This window comes from Carassius carassius, chromosome 4 (genome assembly GCF_963082965.1).
Source record: "Carassius carassius chromosome 4, fCarCar2.1, whole genome shotgun sequence".
Lineage (NCBI taxonomy): Eukaryota > Metazoa > Chordata > Actinopteri > Cypriniformes > Cyprinidae > Carassius > Carassius carassius.
In genome coordinates this window covers 31,955,752-31,971,472 of record NC_081758.1, presented here as the reverse complement: position 1 = coordinate 31,971,472, position 15,721 = coordinate 31,955,752, and the positions used below count along the sequence as shown (strand labels likewise).

General features: G+C 38.0%; 1 protein-coding gene across 1 annotated transcript in view; it reads right to left on the bottom strand.

The window, feature by feature from the left end:
* Positions 1–15,712, bottom strand: part of LOC132139791 (AP-1 complex subunit beta-1-like) — a 32,586-nt gene extending 16,874 nt beyond the window's left edge. The window contains exons 1-16 of the mRNA XM_059548407.1: positions 15,487–15,712; positions 13,371–13,431; positions 12,707–12,812; positions 12,420–12,555; positions 9,692–9,937; positions 7,947–8,137; positions 7,343–7,564; positions 7,069–7,189; positions 6,482–6,577; positions 5,885–6,000; positions 5,443–5,608; positions 5,025–5,123; positions 1,441–1,700; positions 1,114–1,312; positions 626–646; positions 194–253 (exon numbers count right to left, since the gene is read on the bottom strand). Of these exons, the coding sequence (XP_059404390.1) occupies positions 194–253; positions 626–646; positions 1,114–1,312; positions 1,441–1,700; positions 5,025–5,123; positions 5,443–5,608; positions 5,885–6,000; positions 6,482–6,577; positions 7,069–7,189; positions 7,343–7,564; positions 7,947–8,137; positions 9,692–9,937; positions 12,420–12,555; positions 12,707–12,812; positions 13,371–13,431; positions 15,487–15,510 (2,124 nt within the window). The 5' untranslated portion in view covers positions 15,511–15,712. The remainder of the gene's footprint in view (positions 1–193; positions 254–625; positions 647–1,113; positions 1,313–1,440; positions 1,701–5,024; positions 5,124–5,442; positions 5,609–5,884; positions 6,001–6,481; positions 6,578–7,068; positions 7,190–7,342; positions 7,565–7,946; positions 8,138–9,691; positions 9,938–12,419; positions 12,556–12,706; positions 12,813–13,370; positions 13,432–15,486) is intronic.
* Positions 15,713–15,721: the final 9 nt, after the last annotated feature.

Genomic DNA, 15,721 nt, shown 5'->3' with positions numbered 1-15,721 from the left:
CTTATCGCCCGCTCCTACTTTCAACATACTAAACCTTCTGTATGAGATGTGCCTACTTTTGTGTGACAACAACTACTGCTAAAAACAAACACTGAAACAAAAAGGAGGAAAGGTGCTCTTATGCTGATCTAAAACCAGTTTATGTTGGGCAACAGGGACTACTCTATAAAGGGGAGAGAACACCCAAACAGACCTCTCTCGCCCTATAATCAGAAGATGGTTGTGGAGACTGCACCTCTGTCCTCCCACCCGGCTGATACAGGAATGAGAAATGGATGAAAGAGGAAGAAATGAGGGGAATGATGCTGGGGATTTCTAAAACTATAAACATTCATGAACTTTACAGTTACTAAAAATATTTGACATAACTCCAAGAAAAATAACATGTGGTCGCAACAAGCCCAGGACTGATTATACAAGACATTTTACTGATGTCAACAACAGTTGCAAGTGGTTGTAAATAAAAATGTTAGGGCTGTAAATGTACAAGGTAGACTGCAGTAGCCGATGAGTACATCGAGTACAGAGAGTACATCGGATACACATACCAACAGATCCCCAGGTTGGACTAATAAAATGACATGATATGAAAGTGTCTGCTTCCTCTTTCACTTAGTTTAATTACCGTATCTGAGTCATCGCCCATCTGCAAGTGTAGCATAAGGATAAGAGAGAGAGAAAAAAAGAAAAAAGAAAAAGAAAGAACCAAGAGTCAAAAAAGGGAAAGAGAAGACCAGAGGGGAAATGCAGGCAAGGAAAGTTAACTGTAATTATGCAAGACCATCTGTGATTTCTCAGACACAATTACACTGGTTAAGGGACTTTGGATGTGTTTTTAAGAAGGAGGGGGCTGATCTGGGAACAGAATCCACTTAGATTAGCTCAATTTATTGAAGTAGATCTGGATCCTTTTCAGGTCAACGCTAACTCAAAATAAATATCCTACAATATGGCAGACACACATTACCAGAAGGCATGCATGCATACCCACACACAGAACAGATGGGTATACTCATTCTAGTAATTACACTTTTTCTTTAAATTAATCTAATTTCACCACTGCGAGCTGATTATGTTTGTAGCAAAGTGAAAGGTGGCAGGAGAAAAACATACCAGACTATCCAGACCTCCTCCCAGTAGGTCCATGGCTCCCATCTGCATAGATGGCTGCACTGAAGGGACAGTGGCAGTGGGTGGGGCCAGATCCAGGTTCAGCAGGTCACCTAGGAGATCACCTTGTGATGGAATGACAGCAGGTGGAGCTTCAGAAGGTCCAGACTGGCCAACATCAGAGCTCTCGGCACTTTCCCCACTGAGGGAGAGAAATTATCAAATTATAATAATAAAAAAAAAAAAAAATCTATACACACACAAGCATACACACACACGCGCGCGCGCGCGCACACACACACACACACACACACGTAAACAGAAACTCACGAGCCAGCACGAGCCGGAATTCTCTTGTGCTGAACGCCACGGCTGCCCTCTACAAAAGCACTTGGAGGTTTGTGGTAGACTGAGGCCAGAGTACCAATGTGGCAGATAAGCTCTTCCAGCAGGGTGGGCTCAATCAGGTCCGTCTCCTCTGATATCAGAGGCTTCTCGGCCAGCACTACCTCTTTTGCTGCCACAGGGTCTGTGGAGAGCAGACGCCAGTAGATGTAGCCACGGTCACGCAAATCGGGATTATCAGAATCCTACAAAATTTAAAAAAAGAGAAAAATACAGGAAAAGTAAGAACCCAATAGAGAACCTAAGGGATTCATACACTATTCATGATGTGAGAGTATATCATCTTGGAGGAAGAAAAAGAAAATGAGGTGACTGGTTCTTTTCACAAAAACTAATCTGAAGGACAGAGTCTTGTGTAAATAACGCAAAACTCCTTCTGAGCACCAATTAATCTGTGATGAGATCAAGTGGTATGCCAGCAACAGTTCTGACAGAACCCTGGCGACGAGTACAGCCTGAGACACTGAACCTCAAAGTTAATGACAAGATTCAATCTCTGATCCCAGTCTGACAGCACAAGCTCACAGCTTCTCTGAATATAAATGAATATTAACACAGACATATACATGCTCCCTAGCGGATGCACATAAACATTAATCTAGTCAGTAATCAACATTTTCAAGTTTCCAAAGATACATAAAAACAAAGTAAATCATATTAAAGCAGTTTAATCCGAATCTACTGAAGAGACATGAGTGATTGCTTCATAAGACTGGTTATTGACACGGATTTCATGAATGAATTAAAATCAGATTCACAAGCTTGATTTGATTATGTTTAGACTGGGTGGGGTATGTATGAGGTACAATGCATGTCAGTTTTTATAAAGGAAAATCTCTAATGTTGTAAACTATGCAGGGAACCCTGTAAGTTGGTACATTACTATAAAAATAAAGATATAAATTAACAACAGATTCCAAATTAAATGGCTATTTATTTTTAGATATAATAATAAATACTTCAATAAAATGTTTTTACACAAGGCAGTTTTGATCAACTTTTTAATGAAAGGGCCTATACTAAGGTTTCTATTCCAATTCATTAATGAATTATAATCGTTTAAAACTGTGGCTTTAGATTTATTCAAACATACAATAAATGAGACATCACTTACAGTCAAAGTATTTTTTTTTTTTTAGTGGACAGTTGAGCTATGGCCATTGAACGGCCTTCCTGATTTAAACGCAACATTATGTGACATTGTTTACAAGCTGTTTCTTGACATCTTTCTTCAGTTGAAACACTGAATGGATTATTACATGAGACATTTCCATACGCTGTACTCTTTCAACATTTGATGTTCACATATGTTAATGTTTATTTTAATGCTATAACTAGTAGTAAAGAGGAAAAGATGATCGTTCACATGTGCTCCGTGCTGCCACTTGAACTAAGGTGGCTACAGTGATCTTTCAAGTCACATTAAAGAGCATCAAATCAGTATTCATTGTTTGGATTTTGTGATAAAACATACAAAATTTGAAAGATGATACTTTCACATTAAAAGTAACAAAGCTCATTGCAGTTATTAGATGGAGTAGAATTACAATGTTAGTGAAGCTTTGTTCACACATCAAAAGAAAACGGCATACACTAAAAGATCTTTGGAAATTTTGGAATTTAAGTACTGATATTGCTTCATTAAAATGAAGATGAAATTTAAGAAAAAATGTTAATAGCGAATTAAATTCTTAAATGCCACAGAGGAAGAAAGCTACCATTAACAAAAATATAAATGTTTAATAATAAACCTGTCATAAACCTGATCTGGTGCAGGGTTTCAAAACTCTGGCACACAGGCTTGAACCCAAATTGTTGGGGACCATCAGAATGCTTTATAATTTATATTGCATTATGCCACAAATATGTACATATGCACATATATAATATAATAAAACAAAGCAGGTCATGTAGTGTAATAGACTCAGAGGAGCAGGACACTAATCACTCGAACTCCTGAAGCTTTTATAATCATCATCTTTTGCTTCCTGTTCACTTGACATTCATTTGATACATTTTTACTAACTAGAAGTCTTCCATTTTTTGTGGTTTGTTAATCCTCGTATCATCTGCCTGCAGTTACAAAAAGCAATTACAGCATTATGCAAAAAAGAATAAGCATAACAGGGTGTTGAGTAACAAATTTTTTGAATATCTCATTTTCTTTGGAGTGAATCATAAAGCCAAACGGCCTTGGTTTAGAGATCTGCCATTTGAGGATGGCAACACCTCCAGAGAGTGCCCTTGAAGGTGTGAGCAAGTATAGGTATGGAATGATATTGCAGACTTTATTCAAAAGGAATTGCAAATTGTATTTGCAATTGCGTTTTCAATTTCTGGACGCATAAAATGTGACATAATCCAAACGCAAATGCAAATCGCGCATTACCGTTTTCATTTTCGATTAAGTGAACGCACAGTGTCTGCCAAATTTAAAATGGAAATGCAAAGTCCGTTTGCAATTGTGTTTCCCATATCTTACGAGCTATGAGCCTGTCATATTTAAATAGCAATATTAATTACCACATTTGCCTTTTCACTCTCTCTGCACTGTGCATGTAAACTGCCAAAACTCAAATGGAATCGCAATACCTTTTGCATTTGAATTTCCAACGTCTACACGGAAACCTGTCAATCAAGTGACAGGGGTGGGGCCATTTTATTGGGCGTGTTTGCATTGGGAAGTGACGCCACTCACAGTCGACGGTAATAAATAATTATTAATTAATTTGTGTGGACTTTGTCATCTAAATACTTAATAACCAATAAGATTAAGGATGTGTCTTACAAATTACTTCATCTTTTCTATCCTGTGAAGCTTTAAAAAAGATGTTTCCTGCTATTGACACCTTATGCTCTTTTTGTGGTGCTGAACACGAATCCATTTCTCATCTCTTCTGGGAATGCACATATACAAGTCTGTTCTAGTAGAATTTTTGTATCTTCGATCGTACTAAAATGTACCATGTTTTTACTAGGGTAAATATGAGTTAACGATAGTGTTTATAATTAAGCCACAGTAGCCACAAATGTACAGTTGTCTGAGACGTTATGAAATGTTCTTTAACATCATGAACCATAAAATGTAGTCAGTGTTCTGCTATTGTTTATTTTCATAATAGGTAAACACAGGCCACAAGTTAATTAACAGTCAATTTTAATTTAATTTTTCATCTTGCATCAAAGTTAATTTAATTTTATTATTTTGTATGCATTTAAAAATTAGAGATGGGTTGTGTTTTAATGTACCCAAGTGTACCTAAAATAAAAGAGTTTAATATAAAGGTTTGTGACTCTTAATTTCTTTTTATTAATTACCCACTTGTAAACTTATGTTCAATGTTCTTTTTTTTTTATAAATATAGTATTTGTATTAAATCTATATTCATTGAGTTGAATCAAGAATCGAGTATAGAAAATCGAATCGAGAATCGAAATCGAATCGATCTGAGAGCTTGTGAATCGAAATTGAATCGATCTGGAACATCTGAATCGATACCCAGCCTTACCTGTGTGGCGAGACTGAGCACTTGTTGCACGAGCTCCTGGGTCTCAGTGGGTTTCTTCAGGAACAACTTCACAATAGCTGTCAGCAACTGCAGTTGCACCTGAAAGAGAGGCGTGAAAAAAACATTAACACAGGGACAAAACCTGTAACATGATTTTCCAAGAGACAAGCTCATGTATGTTTATTGCATTATTCACAAGGGTAGTATCGTATTATTGTAATGACATCAAAATTTCAGTAGTTCAGTAAAGAAACCAATTTCGATTTCACAGCAAAACGTCATTCTATTACACAGTTATAGTTTTTTTCTGTAAATAGATGCAAGTTAATACACTGCATGAATAATGCAAGTCTGCTTAATACAGCATTACTTATTTCTCAAAGAGGGTTTTACTAAAGCAATCTGAAAGGCACTTCACCTGTGTGCTCTCATCATGGAAGCCTTCCAGGAAGCTCTCCAGTAGCTCATCTGCATTGTCGATCCTCTCTGCATACTCTCCCACAATCCAGATCATGGCTGCACGTGCCTCGGGCTCATCAAGAGAGTCCAAGTTCTCACACAGAGTGGCAATCACGCTCTCATACCTGAGAATACAAGAAAAAACCAACAGTGAATCAACACAAAGAGAAAAATGGCATAGTCGGGGGAAAGGTTGGGTTCAGGGTATCTTTATTGAATTCTTCTACAATACATTCAATATGAAAGGCATGGTTGAACAGAGGTTGTGTCAGGACAGTGAACCCCTAACATCTGGATAATGAACCTTAGCCAAACAGAAATAGGATGCAGTTTAGAGAGAGAAGGAGAGAAGCAGCTTTAGTGACAATGGGAATTTGTACAATACACACAGAGAAACCTACTTGTTGGGGTACTTGCGGAAGATGTCCTTGATGACCACAATGGCTTCCTGCACCACATAATTGACCTTGGTCTGAATGAGGTCAAGCAGTGTGCTGACACAACGCTCTGCTGATTGCTGTAACAGAGACAGAAGAGAGATCAGCTGATCTGCTTAAGTATAATGGCATCTAGAAATCAGTTGACCAAATAAGAAGTTGGCTTTTGTTTCACATCAGGTTGAACCATTTCATTGGGAGCGCTGAACTTAACAATTAAAATGAACACTCGTCAAACTGCCAGTGTTAATTAAGTTACCGTATTTTCCGGACTATAAGTCACACTTTTTTTCATAGTTTGGCTGGTCCTGCGACTTATAGTCAGGTGCAACTTATTTATCAAAATTAATTTGACATGAACCGAGAGAAATGAACCAAGAGAAATGAACCAAGAGAAAACGTTCTAAATAAATGCGACTTATAGTCCAGTGCGACTTATATAAGTTTTTTTCCTCATCATAACGTATTTTTAGACTGATGCGACTTATACTCAGGTGCGACTTATAGTCCGAAAAATGCGGTAATACTAATGTTATCCTAATCAAGGTCAGGCCAGCTCACCTCTACTTTAATTGCACAGCGGCCAATGGCTCGAACAGCTTTACGCACAAAGTCCACGTCCACTTCAGTGGCATATTCCTTCAGCTCAGCCAGCACCTACACCACCCAAACACAGAAATTTAACACATACTCTCATAAGCATTCATGAAAAATCTTAATGTGATACACAGTAGGGTCCAAAAGTTAGTGATGTTAATATAACACAGACAAAGATTTAACATTCAATAAATACAAATTTTAGGTACAAAATATAAAAAGAATGAATTATACTTAATAAAAAAGTCCCTTTAAATTTGTCAAGACAAAAAAATGACATTAAAAATTAGGCAGACCATAAATATATTTTGCTGCTGTCATTAATGCAAAGGAAGAACAAACCAAATACACAGCCATTCTCAAATTCATGCTGATTTATATTAACACAGATGTATTTTCACTAGTAGTCTCAGACTTTTGGACCCAACTGTATGCTGGGTAGTGTGAAAAACAGAAAATACAGAAAAATGTATGAACATAAATGATCATGCAGAGATCTTGTTTCACATTAGTCAAGGGTAGTTGTACTGTATATGTGGCGTTTCATTCACCTGAGCAATGTTGGCCTGAGACGCCAGGCGGATCATGATATCCAGCTTCTCCAGCTTGACATAGATTGGGTCATTATATTTCACAAAGAAAACCTTCATCTCATGCTTCAGAATTTCAGGGCTGGTAAAAACACAGTATAAAAATGAAATGGAAAAAATTAGAATTAAGTTTATTTACAAAAAAAAAACATAAATTTGTGCATACATTTTATGAGAAAACTAAACCGTAATCACTTAATATTAACAAATTGATCAACCTTAGCTCTGCACCTACCGTTTCTGTACGATGAGGTTAATGTTTCTCAGGGCAACATACTGCAGTTCAGGTTCAGCTGAGAGCAGCGTTACCAACGGAGGAGCAAGTTTCTTCAGAAGAGTGCCATAATAGTCTAGATCTTTTGGAAGCATCTCCATGAACTTCATCAGAACCTTCACAGCAGACAGAACCACGGCAGAGTTAGCGTGGGACAGCCGTGGAGTTACACGCTCACAGATACTGTGGGAGGAGAGAGAAACATGCTTCAACAAGGCAGAGGAAAAAAATCTTTAAGGGCGAAGACAGGCTGTGTAGTTTAACATTTGCTGTATTAGGGCTGTTAAAAAATAAATAAAGTATATATATATATATATAAATAACACAGACTGTACAAATAACAACAATCTACCTTTGAACAATCCTATGTTGTTTCTTGAAATCCCAAACTGAATCAACAGTGATTCAAAGCCAACTCTGATTTAATTAAACTCAGTTCAAGTAATCAATGTAAACAGTAAGTCCTACACTAGATTAGCTAATGTCAATAAATTATGTAGACTTCATTAGAGAAACCGTTTAGAGTGCACCACACAGGAGTGATGAAATAACATTGCCCTCTGACCTCTGTGACTCACGATCGTCACGGGGCATGTAGTTGGCCAGGCAGTCGAGGATGAAGATCTGGCCCCACTCAGTGCATTCATTAAGGGCTGTCAGGAGCTTATTGACTGTCTGAGGGTTCAGGTCCAGAAGGTTGCTGTTAGGATGAGACTCTGCTATCTCAGACAGAGCAGCTACTGCATTTGCTACCACCTAATGGAGAAAAAGAAAAGAAAAGAGGCGTTAAACTTAATACAGTGGTATTGTGGGGAAGTCGTGGCCTAGTGGTTAGAGAGTATGACTCCTAACCGTAAGGTTGTGGGTTCGAGTCTCGGGCCGGCAATACCACGACTGAGGTGTCCTTGAGCAAGGCACCGAACCCCCGGGTGCATAAATGGCTGCCCACTGCTCCAGGTGTGTGTGTGTGTGTGTGTGTGTGTGTGTGTATGTGTGTGTTCACAATTACATTTAATCATTTAGCAGACGCTTTTGTCCAAAGCGACTTACAAATGAGAACAATAGAAGCAGTCAGGTCAACAAGAGAACAACAACAGTATACAAGTGCCATGACAAGTCTCAGTTAGTCTAGTATAGAACGCATAGCCAGGTTTTTTTTGTTTTTTTTTTAACAAATGAAAAGACAAGAAAAGGAAAAGTGCTAGTATTAGTTGGTTAAGTGCTGTCGAAAAAGATGAGTCTTTAGATGTTTCTTGAAAATGAGTAAAGACTCAGCTGTACGAATTGAGATTGGGAGGTCATTCCACCAGCTGGGGACAGACCAGGAAAAGGTCTGTGAGAATGACTTTGAACTTCTTTGGGATGGCACCACAAGGCGTCGTTCACTTGCAGAGCGCAAACTTCTGGAGGGCACATAAGATTTAACCAGTGAGTTTAGGTAAGTTGGTGCCGTGCCAGTGGTCGTCTTGTAGGCAAGCATCAGTACCTTGAATTTGATGCGAGCGGCTACTGGTAGCCAGTGTAACCTGATGAGGAGAGGAGTAACGTGAGCTTTTTTTGGCTCATTGAAGACAACCCTTGCTGCTGCATTCTGGATCAATTGCAGAGGCTTGACAGTACATGCAGGAAGGCCCGCCAGGAGAGCATTAAAATAGTCCAGTCTGGAGAGAACAAGAGCTTGGACAAGAAGTTGGGTGGCTTCCTCTGACAGGAAGGGTCTAATCTTCCTAATGTTGTATAAGGCAAACCTGCAGGACCGGGTCGTTGTAGCAATGTGGTCTGTGAAACTTAACTAATGATCCATCACAACTCCTAGGTTTCTGGCTGTCCTCGAAGGAGTAATGGTTGATGAGCCCAGCTGTATAGAGAAGTTGTGATGAAGCAATGGGTGAGCTGGAATCACCAGGAGTTCTGTCTTCGTAAGGTTAAGCTGCTCACTGCTCACTGTTCACTGCTGTGTGTGTGCACTTTGGATGGGTTAAATGCAGAGCACAAATTCTGAGTATGGGTCACCAAACTTTGGTTGTATGTCACATCACGTCACTTGTGTGTGAATAGTCTCGAGTTTCGCACAACAATAGCATGTAATTACACACCATGGAGACTAGGAGAGAGCTAAATCACACTAGCAAGCCCACGGATGCCCTTAAAACAAACATAAGTGCATGTGCAGTGAATTAGTGTAAGAACTAAATGCACTCAGGGATATTTATCTAATATTCTTTAGAATATTGCCAGCATCTAACCAGGACTTAGATTTTATATTCTATGTTAGTTTATATTTGACTAGTTTGGGTTATGATGCCTCACCATGGGGTTGGAGTCAGAGATCAGGTCTTTCAGGGTGTCCAGGAAGCCCTGGTCTTCCACCAGCTGGGCGTTAATGTCATGCAGCTTGGCGACACAAACTGCAGCAGTCTTCCTTACGTAAGGGTCTTCGTCTTTCAGACACTTCCTTAGAGGTTCACACAGGTACTCGGTGATCTTGTCCACTCGGATGCAGCCCATGGTGCGCACAGCCAGTGCACGGATCAGAGGGTTTGGGTCCTCACAATCCTGCAGGAAAGAACACATCACCAACACACATTAGTATTAAAATATAGACATTTTCAAAAGTTTGGGGTCAGTAAGATTTTTTTAAAATACAACAGAAACATTTCTTATTATTAATGTTGAAAACTTGTGCCATTTACTATTTTTATGAAAATACATTCACATATAAATATATTTACTGCAGGATTGTGTGATGAATGCAAACAGCATTTATCTGAACCTCAGCCCCCCGCCCAACCCTTGACTTGAATTGAAATAGAAAGATTTTGCATTTTTACTGCCACTTTTTATCAATTTACTGCATCGATTGATCAATATATTTATTAGTTTGTTTATGTGTGCATTAGGGCTGTGCGATTAATCGAAATCGAAATAAAATTGCGATTTGAGTGTGCGCGATTTCTAAATCGCTTTATAGCACGATTTTCCATGGCCCCGGCCTCCTGCAGTATGTTAACTGAACCAATCAGGATGCAGCGCGCCTAAGTGGAGTGCGAGAACAGAGCAGACTGGGCATATGCCTAAGGCCGGTGACACACTGGCTGCATGGCGTGAGCGTGGCGTTTCTGCTGCGTGGTAGTTGCGTTGTTTTCTCTGTGTCTTTACACACCAGAATCGTGCCTGACGCGGTGCTGGCACGCTGCTGCTACTGTAGGTGACATAGAGGGAGGCCGCCGACAGACACAATATCTATACTTCATGTTAAGCATATATATAAAGCCTACTGATAAAGGACACCGTCAACAGTATTGACAGCAAAATAGACTATGTTTGACAGGTGCAATATTTGAAAATCGATAATTATTTGTTTATTTTTATAATTACATTTATATCTGAATTTAAGTCAACCTATAGACTTTCAAACATCAAAATGTCATTAATTAATATGTATTCTCTATAAAATTTTATTGTAATTTGTGGACAAATAATAAACTGAAACAACTTAAAAGTATTTATTCACATAATAAGAAAAATGGCCTCCTTTGCCTTTGATAACAACTCACATGCTTGCTGGCATTGTTTATGTACTTTTTGACTAATTGTGTATCTGAATTAAAAAAAAAACTAAAGTTTTTTCTGCTCTTCTTTTACAGATAACAGGAATAATTAAATTATAAATTTGTTAATCACTGTAGATTATATAGTGAATATAGTTTAAATCTGTAGATCAAAAATTAAAACAATAAAGACAAATGAAATCACAGTAATGTTCTGCAGGAACACGCGTCGCATGCACTTTGATTAGAGTCAGTCTCCTCTTACTGTCATTTCTTTATACTGTAAAAGCGTCTGACATTTATATTCAGACAATTACATGCTGCTGTCCCTTCACAGTACCTACTCTCATAAATTACCAACACTGCATGTTGACTTTTAAACCTAAATATAAATGTTAAACAACTGATATTTCAGCACAATGAAAGTTTTTGCGCTGAATATTATCTCCCTCGCCTCTCCGTGTTCTATCTATATAATGCTCTTTCAGCAAAGATTTCAACTTAACGCAGAATGTCAGCGTGGGCTTTTATGCAAAAAAGGAAAGGCTTGCGTGAATTTGTGACATTTACAGATAAGGATATGACCGTTAACTGAAAGTGTAAAAGCACCTGACAGGCAAGCCATTACATTAATGCATCAGCTTGAACCTTGAAATAAAGATTTATAATGTTTTGGGCAGCTTGGATGACATACTTTTCCTGCAGGAGCTCATTTGGTTTCCTCCAATATTTTTAGATGCATTTTGTCCATAGAAATGCGTTATTCAGAGCTGTAATTTAATGCGACCGGCTGCAGTTGTACCAGTCTATGAGTAGTTTGTGCACTGTGGGCAGACCCAACTAATGGATAATGAGAATTGTTGTCGATGATTTTCATTATTGATAATAATTGATTTAAAAAAAAAAAAAAAGTCATAAAACACATCATCATAAAACCCCCCAGATATTTAGGTTTATCCTAAATCACACTCAGAAGCCAAGATATAAAAGAGATTTCTCAAAGCCGTTTTACAAGTGCTCAGAGGGCACAGATTATGGCTAGCGGTAAGCCGAGGTCCGGCCATCAAAAAGACCCTATCACTTTAGTCTTTATCTTTAGGCATTCTTAATGTGTCCCTGGTTCCATTCTAAGGTGTGTGGGAACTGGGAAGCCAACCAAAACTAAACTCATTACTGTTGATGGAGAGACAGCAATGCAGACTGTACTATCCTATAATAAAGACTTATTTTTCTAGTACTATGAGAGATGAGAGTTTCTCTGCTGTTTCCAGGCTAATGTCTTACCTTTTAAGAACTTCAGAGTCCAGAGTGCGGGTTTCATCTGTCTGAATGTCGGAGTTTGTTTTATAATTCATATATATAAAGTTTTAATTGGAAAGTAAATGAATATCCAATAATCTTTATCTGTTGTCTGTGCAAGTTGTATGATAAAATATTAAAAATACACAAAAAATGTCTTACAATAAAGCTATGTGTCTGAACTCTACCTTCACAAAGGTGTTGACTGCCATAATGGCCATGTCTGGCTGGCTCTTGGCATAATTCATCAAGTACAGATAGACCAACTTCTTCAGCTCAAGATTATCCGTCTGCATGCAGTTCACAACATCGGGAAACAGAGCACTGGGAACAAAAATATTAATCAGAACTCCACAAACTCATACCGTCCAAATGAAAATATACTGTGCAGTAGCATATAAAAGAGCGAGCCATTCACACAAATGCTGTATACTTAACTGTGAAAAACCATCACGTTGAAAATGGCTGGTCTTACCTGACATCTTTTCCCACTGTCATAGACGCAATGACCTTCTTCACTGCCTCCTTCTTCTTCTCTTTCTTATCACTGTTGAGCTCTGCCTTCAGCTCAAAGATCTCCCCTGAAGGGTCCCACACACAACAATTCATGACTTTTAGATTCCAAGACTAGAGTGTGAAAATAATGTGCAAGAAAAACAGTGCATGTCTAGACAGCCAGTATTAGAGGAGTTGTTTGCCTCATGTAATAAAAGAAAAAACAACAATTTGGTCATAATTCTGTGTAAAGTGTTTTTCTTAGCTTTGACCAAGTAATGTGTGCAGCTCCATTTTCAGGTAAAATTCTCTGTTCTGGCACAATCATGTGTCTGCAAGTGCCTTATCCAAATAAAGCTAGAGACTCCAAATCTCATTTAGACTGCAGCAGCTAAATAAAACTGTGCAATATTAGACTCCATTAGTGTACTAGGTTCTACAGAAGTAAACAGAGCAGGAACATGTAGCAAAGGGCTGATCGATTTAACAGTATTTTAAAGTGTAATGGTGCAGTTCACTTGATGATCTGCACTGGCCAGAACAGAACAGACACAGTCAATGTCTAAATCTCTTTGACATTAAGTAATATACTAATCCCAAAACAGCTATATCTTAAAAAAAAGAAAGAAAGGAAACCGTCAGACCTTTCTTGGTCGTGGTGAAATATTTGGAGTCTGTCATCTTGGATCCCAAGCCTCGGTTCTCCTGTAGAATAAAAATAGATTCCTAAGCCCTTAAGAAAAGTGTAGAAGGTACCGTCCTGCTGATACCTTCCCTGATGTTTCTTACAGATTGTGGAGTGGGGAAAATATTGCACAAAAACACCTCGTTAAAGCTTCATGTTCTCTTTCTGTCAGAAAATGATGTTATCTTTATCTTTTTAAAAGAAGTATCCTGTACCTATCAAGAATCCATTTATTAGGTCAAAAAACAGTAAAACCATAATATTGTAAAATATTATTTCAATTTATAAAATTGTCTTCCATGCTGAATATCCCGTAATAAAATTGCAACGTTGAAAAAACAGTGCTGCTTAATATTTCTGTTGAAATATATAAGACACTTTTTTTGTCAGGATTTTTGATTAATAGGAAGTTCTGAAGAACAGTATTTAATTGAAATATTATGCAATAATGTTTAAGTCTTTACTGTTACTTTTGATAAATCATTGCTGAATAAAAGAGTTATATACAAAAAAAAAGAAAATGATTGACGACAAACGCAAAAGGTATGCGTGCATATGTGTGTTTGTATTTATTTATAGTACTTGTGAAAAAAGAGCTTATTATAAATCAAGTGGGTCAATTCAGAGGGCTAACATGTTAAGATCTTGACCAGTTGAATACTACTGACTTTATCATGTTAACTCCGCATTAATGGACACTTTTGCTTACATTCACCCACTATTTGTTTAAGTCCAAAACCAATACCATATTGGCAATATTAAAAAATAAATAAATAAACAGCATAACAGTGCTACTGTACCTAATTTCACACTTCAATTAAAATCAACAAAATGATACAGATTGAAATTAAGATTAAGAGGACAAAAACAGCCATGTGCAATTTCTTCTTCTCCTTTCTTCTTCCCTTATTACTTAACAACACAAGGAATTTTCATTCTGACAGCTACTATAAAGAAGCTGTAGAATTGTGATCTGTGTGCCTGAATGAACTGTGTATCCCTGTTAAGCATTTCCAAACAAACTGTATTATTATTATCATCCAAGAAACAGCACTTGTCTATGTTCACACCTGTCTAAAAGACCCTTGAATAATGTCTAACAAAACTTACACACAGTAATTTAGTAAGGCAACATTACCAGTCCACGGTCTCTCCACATCCACAAATCATTGATCAAGGTCTGCTTGTTGTATGTCATTAACAAACATACTAAAATCACTACAATATCATTACACCCCTTCGAAAAAAAATGCACCATGTTAACTACACTGCTTGCTTATAATAATTAGTAATTTATTGAATCAATAACAATAACTCTCTCTTTCTCTCTCTCTCTCTCTCTCTATATATATATCTATTTCAAATAAATACGGTTCGTTTGAACGTTCTATTCACCAAAGAATTCTGAAAAAAATGCATCATGTTTTCCACTGTATTATTAAGCCAACATTTTGAAAGGATGATATGACACTGAAGCCTGGAGTGTGTGTGTGTGTGTGTGTGTGTGTGTGTGTAAACAGATTAGTTTTTGTAACAAAGATTTACAAAGCTTAGCAGTGGTAAACTAAATCCAAAGGTTAAAAAACTGAAAACGTTGGCAGGGGCCCATATTAAAGTAATAAACAAAAATATATGGAACAGTGCACATCTTTATCTGCACATAAAAAATACATACATCCATTTCAACCGGTTCATTTTTTTACGAGAATAATAATCTATCTCGTCAACCTGTAAGGCGGCGTCCGACTCCCAGCTAACATTAGCGCAGTAACGTACAGATAAAGTTAGCTGTCAACTGTCAGACTCCACCGAACGACTGTTAGCGTGATGCAGCGTTTGATCTTAAATGGTTACCGACAACCCTCACATCACAACTGATTAAATCTATACGTGGCGCAGCGGTGACTGCAGCAGGTGACAGTAATACTAGCCACAGCCGCTTCAATGTAACGTTAGGTTACCCACAGAGTTAACTAGCAAAACACATTTATTACGCCCCGAATCCGATATTTTCAAACAACATTCATCTACAGGTCATTCTTATAATCCCGAGAGCGAATTGGCCCTTCACTCACACAGAGCTGACTTGCCCACTCCATTTTTGGCGGATGAATGAACCTGCTCGCGGAGATGTATATAGTCGATGGTGTGTTAGCTGAATGCTAACGGCTCGCGAGCTAAAGCTTCATGACCTTCTTAATCAGGGTTTATGGGAGCGCACAGTTAAGCCTTTAATCTAGCGGACTGCATTACCGTTCAACCGTGCAGCGCACAAAGCCATAGATAAATAGAAACGAGTCACCGTACCTC